This window comes from Periplaneta americana, chromosome 16, assembly GCF_040183065.1.
Source record: "Periplaneta americana isolate PAMFEO1 chromosome 16, P.americana_PAMFEO1_priV1, whole genome shotgun sequence".
NCBI classification, from domain to species: Eukaryota; Metazoa; Arthropoda; class Insecta; order Blattodea; family Blattidae; genus Periplaneta; species Periplaneta americana.
The window spans coordinates 112994038-113012032 of record NC_091132.1 but is presented as its reverse complement, the minus strand read 5'-3'; the positions used below and the strand labels follow the sequence as shown (position 1 = coordinate 113012032).

The window sequence follows — 17995 nt, the reverse complement described above, 5'->3', positions numbered from 1 at the left end:
TATAATTTTTATCTATCTTTCATTCAAATCTACATTTGTACAGTACAAATTTGTTCACACTATAATTTTTAAAGAATGTATAATTTAAAATGCTACAGTAGATACTGTATTTCCTTCAACGTAATTTATTTAACCGCCCGACGACATTTTAAATATGATCTAAGACTAATATCTTAGTCAAAGTGGTGTAAAATGTTTGTGTCTTTATGCATTCCACAAACTCGGATATGCCCAACGATTCGGAGCTACATATAGACTCATGATCTGGAAAAGGCAAGGAAAGAGCAACCCATCGTTTGCTAGGTCCAGTCATAGAGAACAGCTCTCAGTAACGGATTCAATTATATCTTCCATCTCTTTCCCAAACCTTTCCTTCCCTGTTCTTTCTCAGTTAATTTAATTTGATTATATTTCTTCATTCCCATTACTTTTTACATTGTTCTTCCTTTCCATTCCTTTCATTTACTTTCTCTTTCATTCATTTCATTTTCTTTCCTACTATTTCTTTCATTTTCTTTCCTTTTCGTTCCTTTACCTTCCTTGTCATTTTTTTTGTTTCCTTCCCTTTTATTCCTTTCATTTTCTTTTCTATTAAACATTTTCTTTTCTTTCCTTTATTCTTGATTCCTTTTCTTTTCCTTCCTTCCATCTCATTCTTTTCTTCTTCCTTTATTCTCATCCCTTCTCATTTCTTTCCTTTTCCTTCCTTTTCATTACATTCTTCCTTTCCTTTTTCCTTCCTTCTCATTCCTTTCCTTATCCTTCATCTCATTCCTCTCATTTTCATTCATTTCCTTTTCCTTCCTTCTCATTCCTTTCATTTTCTTTTCTATTACTCCTTTCATTTTCTTTCCTATCATTCCCTTCCCTTCCTTTCCCTTTCCTTCTCATCCCTTTGCTCCCTTTCCCTGATAAAAGGGCTGATAAACAGCTCCAAACGTGTGATAATGTTATGTCTATGAAAATGTACAAAAACCCTAAAACCTCTCATCATATCTTTATCTCTATTAATATCTATAACTTCAAAATACCAAAAATTCTCTCATCATGTTATCTTTATCTCTAATAATATCTATAATTTCAAACAATTTTCCATTAAATTCCACATGTATTTGTCATTCTGCAAACTAAACTCACGTATGCAATATGTGAATTGTACAGTACAATGATTGTTACTCTACAAGTCCATATGAACCATTTAATTTATTTACCTTACAAAGGATGGAGTCATTATCAAATGATGGCAGAAATTATTCCAGGAAATTAAGGTAGAGGACGTATTAAAATGGTGACCCTGACATCAATTAAAAAGAGTGCAGTGCTGCAACATTTATTGATGCACCCTTTCAAAAATTCCTGGCATAACTAGGATCCTGTTCAAGGCAAGAACGATTTTCTTGAAAGCAGTTCGTCGGTGTCAAGAGATATTCCGTAAACAATTGCTTTGAATTGGGTCTGCAAGAAACAACCTAGTGGATAATATATCGGGATTGCGGTAGCCAAGCGACAGAATGTCCTGTTCCAACCCACCTTGCTGGAAAATTACCATTCAGGTGACATCGTAATGAATTCCATTGCAGATAAAACCTCCCAGCTTCTCCGTCATTAGCTCCAGCTGCTCCATACACAATGTGCACGCCAGCAAGTTACGATAACATTTACGAGTCATGCCATCAACAAACTTGAACTAAACTGACATCCTTCTAAATGGATGTGACAAATCAAGTGGCAAGTAAATGTTCGTGAAATGTCAGAATCCTTGACAAAGCGATAAACAGCACACAATCCACGAGAGATATGCTAAACTGTAAATTTTCGGAGTAAGGTTCCTTATGACAGATTATTCCTTCCAATCTCCTATGCTCTTGCTATAAATTCGTAACATTGTCATCCAAGCACTCAGGATTTATTTACTGTAAGTGGTCGAAAAGCAATTACTACCCGTAGAATGTGTTCGTAATTTGAAACTACATGAATTGATTCACACTAAAACGCACTTAATACTCTAACCGTCACCAAACGTAACGGAGAACTAAAGAACAAACGCGATGCCATGCGATGATATAGGAAACTTGAGGCAAGTTGCCACATCCATTTGCAGCTCGTGAGGATGGCGCTGTGCGTGTGGTTGATGGCCGGTGTGGCACTCCTCGCGTCCGACGCGGCTGCACAATGCAAATACCACTATGAGGTGAACGCAGGGCAGACCTATGATATTAAATCCCCCTGTTATCCGAACAGCTACCCCGGAGGTATGAACTGCTTCTGGCAGGTCACCGCCCCATCTCGTTTTGATCTCATTCTGAAGTGTCAAGAATTTTACATACAACCGGTGAGTATGGCATACATTCTTATTAGATTCTTGGTTCTTCTTCATCATCATCATCGCCATCTTCATTTTTTCGATACATTTGTGACTGCCTTCGTGGTATGGTGGTCAGCATGCTGGCTTGCAGGACTCGCTCGATTCCCAGGCTCGGCTATCGGGAAATTTTCCTCGAAGAAGAAAAGTTCCCTGGATCTCTAGAGTCTGGAGATTTGTATCAATGTGATGTGATTGCGTGTGTGCGGAATGCAAGTATGGCTGAAACCAACTTCAATTGTTATCGAAAGTAAGCATGAAGCTGCTTAAAACATGAACTTCGAGATATTCAAACAATTTAAAGAGTTCGAAGGACATTTCGACTGTTTATTTCTCAAAGAGAAGAAAAACTGCTAACAAAAGATCTGGATTGCAAATCTTTTCAGATAAACATGGAGTCTAGTACGTCGACAAAGATTGATAAATTCTTTCTGAAAACATCTCTTGAAAAATCAATTCCAACCGGAAAAAACTGACGCAAAACAAAATGGTCCTGTCCGAGACAGACTGTCCAGTGCAGTATGCTGCCGACCTTAGAGGCTGAGTGAATCTCAAGGCCATAGTGCCACCTGAAGGATTAGGTCGATGGAGTAAAGTCAATTAAATTCAATTCAATTTATTAGGCCATTAGTCATATATTTATAGGCTTCTTCAGCGATACATTGAAAAACGTATAATCCATTTGAAGAAACACTAATATAAGCCTAATTGAAACAGCAAAATTTAAATAATAGAATGAAAACATGAACTAATTTGTAACTTTTAAATTAATGAAAACACTTCACCATTAATGTATTAGTTGTAACTAATTGCATTTAAATGTATTCATTAAAAAACTATTTCGTACAAATTTGTGTTTAAAAATTCACCAATAGAGTAAAAAGGATTATTTAATAACCAATTCTAAAATCTAGTTTTGAGACTATTGATTGGTGATTTATAGTATTGGCTAGGGAGCTTATATAATTTCATCCCCATAATTGAAAAGTTTGTGTTGCTCTTGTAAGTAACTCCACTTTCGGTTATTTCAGAGTTTTTTTACGTTGGCGATGTATTAAATTGACCATAATTTCAGTGGTCAATGTGATTTGCTCCATAGTTCAGTAAAAAGCACACAGACTGCAGTATTCTTCTCGACTACATCACAGAATTAATAGTGTGTGTTTAACTTTAACCTTGAATATCTCAAAACCTTTGGAAAAGGAGTTAATCATGTTGAATTCTGAACGCCTCTATTAACACTACAATTGGGTATACACCCGGTGGCAGTGATATATAATACACAATAATTACTATTGCAATAGTACAATAATTACGGCAATAAAAATGGAATATGCTATATGGAATATTAATTTGTTCACTATTTCTTATTTCAAGATCATGTATATTGGCCACTAATGAGTAATTGTCGATATTTTGTCGAGTGTAAAGTACTAGATTGTACCAGTATATGTAGAAATTTATCACTGTTAATATCTGTGATTGTCTGATCCCATCTGTAATCGAAACTGCAACTTTCAGGCTTTAAGTGAAAACCTTTAATCGTGCCGCTACTGAGGTTAATGAAGCAATAAATTTGGAATATTCTCCAGGAATGAAATTAATTATATTTCTGAATGGAGGTCGTCATTGAGTTACTTGATTATAGAGTTCTACGTATTTCTTGAATAGATTTTCATATTTAATTGCTCTAGGTAGTCGATTTCTTGTAATAATTTTCCTCACGATTGATACATCCCTAAATTCATTGAAGTACTATTTGTTGTTTTAGAAAAAATTAGTTACAGAAGCAGGCCTATTGTTCCTGTTAAGCTATATAATTATCGAATCTCATTGGTTCTCAAATAAATAATAACCAGTAGCAGCAATAAGCTCATTTTGTCGGTTATTTAATTCTATTTTATTATACTATAACTAGATAAACATTATTCCTGTGCGTTTGTTAAAGTTTCAATCGTACTCAAATTTTCACAGAGCGAAAACTGCAAGGATGGTAAAGTTCTTGTGTCCCTCACTGGAGACACGAGATTATCAGATGACCACAAATACTGTGGATCTGGGACTTTCACCTTGAAATCAAAGAGCAATCAGATGACGATGCAATTGACTACCCAATATTTCAGCAAAGGTGCCTTCCGATGCACCATCACTGCGACCCGGCTGCAGACCCATTCACCGCCCAAGTGCGACTGCGGGTGGAAGAAACAGGTAGCCTAATCATTACAGCCGTATATGTATAAAAATGAAAAGGATTAGACATGCATAAGTTACAAATATGTAGATAGAAAAATTACTTAAACGTGCAACATATCTACAGTAAGATGGAAATCATGCTAATAAATTCACTTTCTTTGTATTTTATGTTACTATAAGTTTTTCTCGTATCTTTCTGCAATTGATGCAAAATAATGCTTCCAGGACAAGACGTCCACAGCACTACGTCCATCAGACAATTTGTCCACTATATCACTCCACAGCTATTTTGTCCAAGGAAATTAGTCCAGCAAACATTTCCTCCACCAACAAATTTTCCATTAATATTTCGGTCAAGATTCATCGTGTGCAAATTGTTTTCCACATTTTTTCTTTGTCCACTACTTTCTGTGCAAACTAAATATTTTGTCCTCGAATATTTTGTTAATCTTTGGGTAACAAGCACTTCCAATATGCAATTTAAAAAGGAAGGGTTGCTTTGAAAATATATTTAATTCTTATTGGCGCTGTGAAAACATGGAAATAAGCAATGCCCGTTACATAACCCACAGATATCACACGGCTGGAATACGTATTACGAAAGGAGAGCACATTCATATCGCCAATGGAGACGAAGTGGAAGTAAAAAATGCAACAAGACGAACAAATGCAAAACAGAAGAACTTCCTAATGCATCTCCATCAAGCATTTTAAGAGAGGAACTATTAGCTATTCGTGGCGAAAAGGAAGTCCTTACACCAATATAAGAAGAGAAGTCAGGGAGAAGTAGTTCATTAAGAACAGTAAACAGCTCGAAACAGAAATCATAACAACATTTTACTTCATCATATTGTACGTTTTTATAGTGAGTAAACACTATTACAAAAAATGAAGGAATTTTATATTCCAATTTATCTGCTTTTTATCGATTTTAAGTGTGCCTATGATAGTATTAATAGGGAAAGGCTCTACGTGGCAATGGAAGAATTGAATATCCCAACTAAATTAATTAGAATGGTTAAACTGCTAATGAGTAACACATACAACCAAGTTAAAATACAGAACCTTACGTCGAAACCATTCCAAATACACAATGGAGTTCGTCAAGGAGATGCATTAGCATGCCTCCTATTCAATATTACATTGGAAAGCCTCGTTAGGAAGTCTGAAGTGCAAACACGGAGCAACATTTTCTATAAATCCACACAAATATTGGCATTTGCGCACAACATTGTCATTATTGGCAGATCCATGAAATATGTAAAGGAAGTGATCCTTTCCTTGGAACAGGCTGGAAAATAAATAGGCCTCACCATCAACGAGAGGAAAACAAAATATATGTTGGCAGCTAATGGAAAGATAGACAGCCTGCAGATATCAGATTATGATTTTGAGAAAGTTGACAACTTTACATATTTAGTATCAGTGGTCACTAGCGATAGTAACATGTCCAAAGAAATCTCTAATGGATTAATGAAAGCAAACAGAGCTTATTTTGGCCTGAAATATCACTTTAGTTCGCATGCTCTATCCAGGAAAGTAAAAGTGATTCTTTACAAAACATTAGTGAGACAGTTTTGATAAATGCGGCAGAAACTTGGTCAATCTCCATAAACGATGAAAAAAGATTGGAGATTTTCGAAAGATTCTGCGAAGGACCTATGGCCCAACATTTGAGGAAGGTCTCTGGAGGAGGAGATGCAACTATGAATTATATAGACTTCTAGGAGAGCTTAATATAATCAATACAGTTAAAACAAGCAGATTGAGGTGGGCAGGACATGTAATACGCATGGACCTAAGTGAACCTTGTAAAAAAAATTGTAATAACAAATCCGGGAGGTCAGAGAAGACGAGGTCGACCGCACTTGCGGTGGATTGTTGGAGTGGAAGAGGATGCCAGAAAGTTGGGGTGCAAGAATTGGAAGGCTGCTACACAAGATAGAGATGGATGGCGACAATTACCGAGGGAGGCCCAGGCCCACCAAGGGCTGTAGCGCCAATGATATTATTATTGTAGTGGTAATGGTATAGTAGTGATAGTGTATTAGTTTCAAACCATTTATGCAAATGGACAATCAGGAATATTGGACGCAGATAATAAAATGGACAACTTAATAAAGAGGACGAACATAAATTTAGGACATAATAAAATGTGGACCAAACTTCAGAGGACAAAATAGCACAATGAACACTTAAAAAGTGGACGAAATAATAGTGGACATAAAACACCAGAGGACGAAAAAATTTAGTGGACGGAATATCAAAGGAATGTACGAAAAATGGACGAAAATAATATCCGTGGACATAGCGTCTGGGAACCAAAATAACACTTTAGGAAGATATTTACTAGATGAATATTAAGCACGCTCACTGTTGTTTCCAGAATAGGCATCACAGCCAAACATTATATTAGTTTTCAGTTCTTTAATCCATGAAACAGGGGTAATTCTCTAGACGATAGAAGAATACGTGCTAGGGGAGAACTAGCATTGACACATTCAGTTAGATCGAAATTATTTAGCGGAAATTCTTCAGCCAAATGTCTTCTGCTGCAGACAAATTGGCAACAATCTCGGAGATAGTATTGCAAAACTTATCTTCTCAGACTACGTGATTTAAAATATTATTTTGCGAGCTAACAATGAGTTCTAGTGTTGTTAAATTTTCATCGCACTTACGGTTGAATTATATCCGAATCATACGTAATACTAGTTACTTTAATTATGCTGAAGACAGCCTTAAAGAGTTACACAGATTTTTTAATTTTGACACTCTCCTCTTTATCACAAGGATAAGACTCTGGACTGTAGGTGATAACACGTTGTCGTTTAAAAGACTGAAAACAAAACAAAAATAATTAATGTTTGAGGAGAAAAATTCTCTCCGGCGCCGGGGATTGAACACGGGTCCCTGGTTCTATGTACCAAGCGCACCGAGAATTCGATCCGGTGCTGTGGATTGAATTCAGCGTAGCTCAGTGGTCAGATAATGCTAGTTTAATGTATTCATTCATTCATTCATTTATTATATTCCATAGATCTTACATGAACAATGAAGCTTTAAGTTGTGAAACAAGTCAAAATTTTACAATATTACAATTACACATTTTTACAATTTTCTGAAATTTTTTTACACATTTTGGCGAGATGTAGTGAGATGAGGTGAGGTCCGAGGATTCGCCAAAAGATTACTCGGCATTTCCCTTTTTGTTGGGGAAAACCTCGGAAAAGCCAGGTAATCAGATCAAAGGGGTGAAATTAAGTGATGCCGAGGACTCGCCATAGACCATTCGACTTCAGTCCCACGGCTAGGGGTGATGAAGTGCGCCTGGTATTCTGTCTAGCCTGTAAAACATGAGGGCTAACCGGTTGAAATTCGAACATTCGGATGCCCGACCTTGACGGTTGTTTTCCGACCGGTCGAACCTAAACCGGTTCTAAGCTCTATTTTGCCTACGTTGTCTGATTCTGACATTCGGTGTCCAGCTGAAGGTACTTATTTTTTTTAGGTAGTCAGAGGACTTAATCTTCAATAACCAGGCCGTGACATCGGTATATTTGTACTAGTTTGTAGACGATTAGTGAGCATACCGCACCGTGCATCGTCGTGCACTGTCTCCGTTTAACTTTCGCTCGTATAGTCGGACTCAAGTAGTTTGCCTCTTCCTCCTGTTTCCATTTTAACGTGATGGGTATCATGGCTGGAAGCTTGCACATACTTTCACAATAATTTTGCCAGCGTAAAAGGAGTCATACAGGTATTTGACGGAAACGATGCAGCTTCCATAAGTAATTCCCAAACTCTTCTTGGTGACCCAAATATTAAAAACAGTGTGAATATATTGCATCTAATTTTGGATTTATCCCCTCTAAAACCGCATGTCTCGAAAAGACTGGTGTGAAATTGGTGGAGCAAATTTCGATAGTAAATAATCTCATCTCTAAACGTGAATGATCTGCAAGATGATATAAGCAAAAAGATGTTTGCGAAAATGAACACAGTAATACAAAAAAACGGTGGTTTCAATTCATTATGCAAAATTGCAAGAGTTTTGTCAGATGACGAGTGCGATTGTTATCAACTTCATGTAGAAATGGATGATGTGAAATATTTTATATATGCGCCCTTGGTTTCAGCCGATGTTGAACGCAGTTTTTCCACATGCCAGGATACACTATCATCGGCGATCATTTTCATATGAAACTTTGAAAGTGAATGTTGTTGTTTATTGCAGCAGGAACCGAGAGCAGGCAAACAACATGCAAGGAAATTAAGGTACGGAATAGATGTGATAAATAAATTCATGTAACAGTTAATATAGGAAAAGCAAAATTGTACTCCCCATATACATTTTCTACATTCCAAATCTGTAATGCAAAACTCTGGGGGGGGGGGGGAATTCAGACTTACGTTTTACCACATTTATGGCAATTTAAATATAATTTTCAACAATATTCTCAACCTCGCCGCATTTTAGACCTTTCCGATATTAACCCATATATGCAGTGATTGTATTGTCTTGATTTTATAACACGAAATAATCGTACACAAAACACGGCACGTGTTTGCCTCGGCATGTATCAAATTCGCTTCCGCTGCCTGTACTTGAAACACGTCGACTACATTCTGTCCGGCGTCGTGTGTTCACCTTCAATCGACCTTAAACTAATACAAATATACCGATGTCACGGCCCTAGCAATAACATATGAGGAGCAAAGCCTAACTTCTTCAGCTGCAGATTTGGACTCGTGATAACAGGCTCTTTTTGTATTGCCAGTCTCGCATAGTGAACGGGACAGAGACGGGAGTGAACGAGTACCCCATTATGGTGGGGCTGGTCGACTTCGATTACGAGGAAATATTCGGCGGCGGCACTATTATTGCGAAACGTTACGTCCTAACAGCCGCACACTGCTTACTTCACAGACCACTAAACATCACCGGCGTGCTACTAGGGGACCACGACATCTCCACCGGTAAGGCAAACTACATATATATATATATATATATATATATATATATATATATATATATATGATTTTATATGATTTACCTTGCTTGACATAGGTATATATTATATGTTATATTAGCACAGTAAAGAAATTGGTAATTAATCAGTCGAAATTATTGTTTCTGCTATTTATTACAGTTGATCTATTTAAAAAAACAATTTGATAAATCTAAAATTTTGTGAACAGACATTTGTCATTCCTAATTGTTCACTTCTCTGCTGGTGCAAAGTTCGAAATCTTAAAAACAGTGTATCAGTCATAGAAGCGTATGCGTGTTGCACCCTCGTTAAATAAAGAAGTACCATATCAAAAAGTTAAGTAGTGAAAGCTTCTGATGACAATGTAGTAGCAGCTTTAGGACAGTTAAACGTCAGGTTTAGTAATCCTTGCAAAGCGTCTTATCGCATTTTCAAGTTCCGTTAGAACTTATATAAAAATACTTTAAAATAAAAAATATATATATATATATTGGTACGAGAGTAAATAAAGAAACACACAAAAATTATCCTTGCACTAAAAATAAATAATTCAGTAATGCAATAACGACATGAGTACTTATGCGGTGAAGTCGTTCCTAGAAAATATTGAGGAGTTTGAAGGTGTTGTAGAAGATTAATGTTATAATGAAATGAATAAAAATACTCAAATTGTCTTAATTTTTTATTGCTGAACATGTTGTAAGTAGTGCTCTCAAGAAGTTGCCTGACTGTACAACATGCAAATATATTCTAGTTGAAGATTTGATATGGAATTGAAAGTACCGAAAGATCTCGTAAGTTACTTTTAGTTGATCAATAGGGGTGGTTTAAAGTAGCCGATATATTTTGTAACATATGTACTTGTTGATGTAGGCGAGCCAAGATCTTAACAGTGTTAATATAGTGAAGAGTATGTACAATTTTATAGATTCCGGTTGTCCTATACTACATTGAAAAAATTTAAATATAGAAAATTTTAATATCATTTTGTGAAGTAGATATCCCACGTTCTTTTAAAACTACTCTTAAAACATTTGGCCTAGGCATATATTTCTGAGCAATTACTATAACTTAAAAAATGATAACGTGAAAGGAGGAAAAAACGTTAAGTTCAATCATTGAAATGACAACATAATATAATGTAAAACGCAATTGCTTTATAACGTAATTGCTTTGTAATTTAATTTAGGTTTGCCATTTCCAGTTATTCTTCTTTCCCAATTAGATAAAAATCAGTCTATTTTTCTCAATTTATGCATAATAGGTAGGCTACTGTAGTAGATTTGATGGCTTTCAATTTCAACCTACATTGGCGCCTGTGACAGTCATTTGTAAGTATGGAGAGATGATCATTCTTTTGTCTCTGATAATTTTTAAACTGAGGAAAAGAAGTGCAAAGATCTTGAAGAGACATCACTATTTGAGTCAGAATTATTCATTTTAAATGTTCCCACGGTTTTATCTTCGAAATCTAACCCTACATTGAATTTACTGTTTACCAATTATGAAATTATTTATTAGTTAGAATACACTCATGGAACTAACACTAATAATATTAATACCATTTATTATCTTTGCCGCTTTATGAAACACTATACTAATATTATTATTTATTTTAGTAATATTATGTGCGTTTACAGTAATAAATAATACTAATTCACAATTCATGTTCGAAATGACGTCCTTGTCATATCTGGCAGGCTCCACATCTCCTGGAGACATGTCCAGCAACTCACCGCAGTTCGTTCTTCTAAATGGCTCGAATTTATGTCGTGTAATGGTTGTTCGTGAAAACAGTATGGATTTTCACTGTCCTAGTAACGATTGTTTTGAGTGTTCACGTAACCACTGAGGTGGAACCAAGCTTCGTCACTGTAACAAATTAAGATTAGGTCAAGTAGTCCATCATACACTAACTGTTGGAACCACATGCAAAACCTAAGTCTGCTCTGATAATCGGGTTCCGTTAACATCTGAACTACACGAATTTTGTAAGGTTTAATTTTAATTGTTTCATACCTCTTATTACTGAAGATTGTGGCACCCCTACCTCCTGAGCTACATGGCGGGATGATGTCGTAGGACGTCTCTCTAGTCGGTGGGCAATTTCATCTAACATCTCCTCAGTGAAAACACGCTTCAATCATGTTCGTTTATTATCTAATAGTGATCTAGTTCTAAGAATTTTTTCCACTAAAATGTAAACCATTGCTCTAGAAGGCCCTGGCGAATCAGAGAATGACTGACGGAAGTTTGTTACAACTGTTCTTCAAGATTCGTATTTCAGAAAGTTGTCGTAAATAAACACTCGTTGTTCAAGGCTATATTTCGTTAAATAACCAAGTAAAAAAATTCTAGAGTTTGAAAAATGCCCTTACATCACAGGAGAAGACACGAGTGCGGCAAGGATTTTGCTGGCGGAGAGCTTTCAGATACATCCGGACTACAATTCTGACAAGCAGATGAACGACATCGCTGTAATTCGCGTGGACGAGGACATCATCTTCTCCAGCGAGGTCGGACCCGCATGCCTGCCGTTTCGCTTCCCTAACGCAAACGTTGGGGCTGTTGTTACAATGTTAGGTGAGTGCTTGGATGCTTCGAGTTTTAACGAAGGAAGACATTTTCTCATATTTCGATCAGTGTGTGGGACCGATGCCCACCAGGCATTGTCATGCATCTAGGGAGCCACATTCATCTTCCGAAATAGTCAATTTCACGCCTGATATTTGCTTTCAATTACTCTAATGTGTGAGGGTTCGCTGCATACACATTATTTTTCAAGTGCTCCACAGATAAAAGTCGCAAACAGTTACATCGGGGGGTCGTGGCGGCCATAACTCTTTACTGATGACCCTACCTTCAAAAATTTCCTGAATTAAATTTTACATCTCGTCAGCTGTATGCGCCGTGGCAGAGTCTTGTTGGAAATACCCTGATGACATTCAATATCAGTTAACTGTATTGTGTGAGTATGTCATCCCTGCATCTCTGTGCATTTAGGATAATTTTAAAAAATATAGGCCCTATAACCCTATATGCATTTACTGCGGACCATCATTTAAGGGAGTTTCGTGTGTAAAATTGGGTTTATCTGCGCTCCAGTACCTGGCAACAATTCATGAACAACAGTGAGCTTGTTTCAATTTTAAGAGTTTGGTAGTCGCCATGCTGAGGTCATCGAAATTCCAGCTTCCTGTGCACGCCGTCGGAGGGATTGCTGTGGAGTGTGTTCTGATCTTGCTCCCACTTCGTCTAGTTTCTCCTCACTAAGCACACGTTTATTTGCCCTTCTCTTCTTATCAAGAATAGACTGTTTCTCTAAATTTAGTGACAAGTTTTCGCACAGTAACTCTATGTGGGGCAGGCACACCTGGATGTTCAATTAAAAATCGCCTTACAACTTCCCTGCAAGAATTTAACACATACGAATCATACATAAAAATTCTTTGTTGTAATGCGTAAGTATGTCGAGTCATTATGTAAACTATAGCACACACTAATGCAGAAATCACATTTAATACCAAGCACAATAACACTTGTAGCACTAATACAGAAATAACATTTCATATGAAGCACTTCAAAGCACAACCACGCTGAAACAAACCCGCTGTGTGACTGACTGACTGACTCCCGCGCTTCTACGAATGGGTGGAGAGTTAATTCGGCAGCAGTGCCGGGAGCTCGATTATCAACGGTTGCTTTCGCCGGTCGCTGTGCAACTGACGACTCGATTGGCGTGTGGACGTGAGACCAGCAATCGGCTGGTCGGCGTTTGTCCTCCATGAGCTGTAGGATTTACCAAGGAAAAATACAGCCATTCAATGAGTGCACCTCGGTGTTGTGGCATTCGTGGCGAATAGGAAACGTCTTTCGAATAGTGCGAATGCCAGCTCGCACTCTTTCAGTATTCATAGGATTCTCTAAGATTTACATTGCAAGATCTACACAAAATACTGTGCACAGTGCATGCGTACTTACGTTTCATTTCTCAGGCTGGGGAACAACTGAGCAGGGAGGTCCCAAGTCGGACGCTCTTTTGCAGACGAAGCTCTATATAATACCCTTAAAGAACTGCACCGACTTTTACGGTTCCAAGGTCACCAGCAATCAAATATGCACATTCAAGCCTGGAACAGACGCCTGCCAGGTATGTCTCCACGTATATGTATTATATCTCACTTAGATTATCTAAACCGTTTTTACGGAGATCCTAAGGACTTCATGAAGTGTCCTGGATCTTCATGAAGTGACAGTCGGATTTTATGAAGTACGTAGGATCATCCTGAAAAACGTGTTTCATTAAAAGTCTGCGACGTATAGTCTACATAGTTGCTTTGTCGTAAATAATAATCTTCCACTTGCAAAATAATCTTGCAAACAATGTACTGTTTGGTTGTTGCCAGGCTGATTCTGGCGGTCCTGTTCTTTGGCTTGGTCCAGGCAACCGTCTTCAGTTGTTAGCAGTGATCAGCTACGGCAGAGGCTGCGCCCTCGGTTATCCCGGTGTTAACACTCGCGTGTATGCAATACATTAACTGGATTCTTGACGCCTCTCCTGGTACGTAGAACTATAGTATTAAGCTCGATTCAATTATGCAGAACATCAACGTCACGGACCATCACCATTACCGTCACGTCGAATGCAAACTCATTCACATTTAATGGCAAGTGACCGTCAGTTTGCCGGCGTCATCAAGAATAGAGAAGTAGTCTATGCTCTGAAACAACGTCGTAACTTCTATATGAGACAACCAATTGCACTGTAATTTTTTAGGATTCATATATAAATGTCTAAGGAAAGCATAGAAAAAATTGAAATCAAAATCTTTTTTGAACAGTGAAAAAAAAAAAATTACTAAGTTCGAAGCCACCCGTTCATAATAGACATTGACATATCAAAAGTTGACAAGCAACAAACTTTTGTATTTTTCACGTTAGATGGGGGTCAAAGCGAGATAAATGTTTAGAAAGAATGGAAATTACTATTAAAAGTGGCTGATATTCAAAACCAGTACCGGTTTGCGAGTTACGTCGAGTTTAATGCGGGGGTTTTCATGGCGGACTTTCTTATGCAGAGTGACAACTTTAATCTGTTAGAATTGCAGATTCTCATAGAAATCATCGCTCTGATTTCAAATTTGTTTTCAAATACTGATAATAATACAGCACTAATAATAATACAACAACAAATGGCTTTTAAGGAACCCGCAATTTCATTGCCTCCCTCACTTAAGCCCGCCATCGGTTCCTATCCTGTCCAAGATTAATCCAATCTCTCCCATCATATTCCACCTGCCTCAAATCCATTTAATATTATCCCATCTACGTCTCATCCTCCTGAAACGATCGGGCAGTGTGTATTCTGAATAGTTTGTAAAATATCGAGTAACCAATACTTCAATAATAATAATAAATCTTTGCCCTGCCGTAGAACGTTATGATCGGGATGACAGTCTCTTTGACAAGGTGATACAAGAAAACACTTAATGTAAACTTAAACTCACTTCAAAAACATTTATTAACAAACAGTAATAAATATAACTATGAACCAATGTCCCACAAACCGTGCACTCACTCATAATTCACCCTTTCCATTCACTGACCTGGCATTCATCAAATTATGCACTAGTAATGCCATCTGTATTCCTTAGCTGAAAACAAGAGTAATTAATTCGACAAGTCCCAGTTTGTCTGCCACTGAATAAATCTCAGTTACCAAACTCACTATAACTAATATAGCACCGTTTGAGGAAAGCCAAGTACTAATTCCTCACTCTTTAAGATGCCAGACTGTAACTATAATTCACACATAACCAACTCCGTCATCATACCAAAAACCTGTTACAATCCTGCTGAATCGATCTCGCATCCAGCACAACAACGACCTCTCTCTTCCACTCTCATATTTCCATTCTTACACAATACACCGCTCCACAGACTAGAGACCACTATTATGGGCTATAAATCACGAACCCCGTTCGATACCCGGCTGCCCTGCCATCACATCACAGCTAGTTACCCGCGATCCCATCGCGAATAGCTACAACACCAACTCACAGCTAACCCAGTTGTCGCCCAACCTCACTCAACGAGTCGTTCCACCAGACTATCTTCTAAAATTCGATGCTCCCCTGAAGTCAAAAGGAGTGTTAATGCGCCCTCGAAATATCCGATCATAAATCAAACCCGAATCACGTGATCACTAAAGTTCGCTCCTTATACGTGAGGAATAAATGAGCTATAATGGAAGAAAGGAAACAAGTTATCTAAAGGAGAAAGTAAGACTGAAAATGGAGAAAAAAGTAAAGCTATCTATGAAGAGTAAGGTACACTAATACCGAAAATAAAATAATAAGAATAGAAAGGAAAGAAAGAAAGAAAGAAAGAAAGAAAGAAAGAAAGAAAGAAAGAAAGAAAGAAAGAAAGAAAGAAAGAAAGAAAGAAAGAAAGAAAGAAAGAAAGAAAGAAAAAGGAAATAAAAAGGTAGTGTGCCGAAATAAAACGGCACACTCCCCAAAGGTCTTTTTCCCTCCGGCCTCCCAACTAACACTCTATATGCTAATAATAATAATAATAATAATAATAATAATAATAATAATAATAATAATAATAATAATAGTAATAATAATAATATTACCAGATAAATTCAAATAAATTAGGTGCTTTTACCTTCTCTTCCACCTACACTAATAATAGTAATATATTTATTACAATAATAATAATAATAATAATAATAATAATCATTATAATAATGAGAGTAATACAAGAATAAATTCTTTCTTTTCCTTTATCTCAATTTCAAACTATGCCATACTAGTGTTTAATCAGCATAGATGTTATTTATATACTGCACTAGGAATATTACATTTCAAAACTCACAATTAACTCTAAACCTTAAGCAATGGAAATATTTTGAACACAAATTTGAAATCAGAGCGATGATTTCTATGAGAATCCGCAGTTCTAACAGTTAAAAGTTGTCACTCTGCATAAGAAACTCCGCCGCGCAAACCCCCACATTAAACTCGACGTAACTCGCAAACCGGTACAGGTTTTGAATATCAGCCACTTTTAAAAGTAATTTCCAGGTTTCTAAACATTTCTCTCGCTTTGACTCCCCTATAACGTGAAAATAAAAAAGTTTGTCGCTTATCACTTTTGAGAGAGTCAATGTTTATTTTGAACGGGTGACTTCGAAGTTAGAATTTTTTTTTTCACTGTCCAAAAAAAGATTTTGATTCCAAATTTTTTCTATTTTTTCCTTAGACATTTATATATGAATGCTAAAAATTACAGTACAATTGATTGTCTCTCATACGAGCTATGACATGTTAATGTTTAACGGTGCTGCTAGAGTCTAGTTGTCTAGCAGAAAAAACCGTCCACGTACAGGTTCAGTCACGTCAAAACATTCTCCTCGAGAATCCCAGACGGTCCGTGCCGTTGACGGATCATGACGTTGCCTGTATATGTGAACGCTACCATATAAAATGCGTTGTACTATGTTTTGATGTAACGCTGCTGGTCCGCGACGTGACGTTGATGTGACGTATAATGTGAATCGTGCTTTATCGTTGGCAGTCTCCAAGACTTTTTTCTGTATTTAAGTGTAATACTTTACTTTTAATGTATCGACATCACCTTCGTCGTTATCACCACTAGGCTACCACTATCAGCATGATGATGTCGGTACAACTGTTATCATCTGTCTAAATATTACTTTTTTGTCGGTTATTATTAATATTTAGTCACAGTTAATATTTTCATAATGAAAATGAAATGGACTTTTTAAACTTTGCAGTATGGTGATTTATGTTTAATAAACGTACAATTACGTATATTACATTCAATTTTCTAGCGACAGTAAAGTAAAAACAATTTTGTTTCTTTTCAGACGCCTAATATTGCATCGGATAACGATATCTAACTCAGACCCTATGTACATAAAGAAATCGTTATTTGTGAAGTATCTCTTAGTAATTTAAAAATCAATGCAGTATTATTGTTCACACATTTCCTAAAAATATAGGGGCATATCCAACAAACGCTTTACCCTCTTGCCCTCTCTCTCCATACACACATTGAAAATACGATTTCTGCAGTATTTATAAATGTACAGGGATAGTTAAAGGTCTGGAAAGTGGAACCACCCCAATATGCTCAATGTTAGAATAATACAGATGTTGCTATTTATTATTAGATTAATGAGTTCGCCTATGACACATACAATCCTACTCCTCCGCCATTTTGAAAACCGCTATCTTGGATGTAACTTGGAAATTTTAAATAGAAAGGCAGTCACGTGACCATTCAAAATTATACAAAACTTCTTTAGTAAACGAATAGAGGATTCACTTTTTAGATCTCTTAATCCCTGTCAGAAACATCGCACGACAGCTCATGCTATAGATTATTATTATTACAAAACTTTGCGATTAAGATG

General features: G+C 36.8%; 1 protein-coding gene across 1 annotated transcript; it reads left to right on the top strand.

Annotated features, from left to right (window-relative positions):
- The first annotated feature begins 4453 nt into the window (after window positions 1–4453).
- LOC138691089 (venom serine protease 34-like) lies at window positions 4454–14087 on the top strand. Its single transcript, XM_069812796.1, has 5 exons — window positions 4454–4570; window positions 9337–9535; window positions 11935–12132; window positions 13545–13699; window positions 13956–14087. Exons 1-5 carry the CDS (start codon window positions 4454–4456, stop codon window positions 14085–14087), a joined length of 801 nt encoding a protein of 266 aa, XP_069668897.1.
- Window positions 14088–17995: the final 3908 nt, after the last annotated feature.

What these genes read in the sequence shown, in the direction of transcription:
- LOC138691089 (XM_069812796.1), top strand. Translation starts at nt 4,454, where the DNA reads ATGACGATGCAATTGACTACCCAATATTTCAGCAAAGGTGCCTTCCGA. An exon ending in GGACCACGACATCTCCACCG is followed by an intron (nt 9,536 to 11,934) that starts GTAAGGCAAACT and finishes CTTACATCACAG; the next exon opens with GAGAAGACACGAGTGCGGCA. An exon ending in CTGGAACAGACGCCTGCCAG is followed by an intron (nt 13,700 to 13,955) that starts GTATGTCTCCAC and finishes GGTTGTTGCCAG; the next exon opens with GCTGATTCTGGCGGTCCTGT.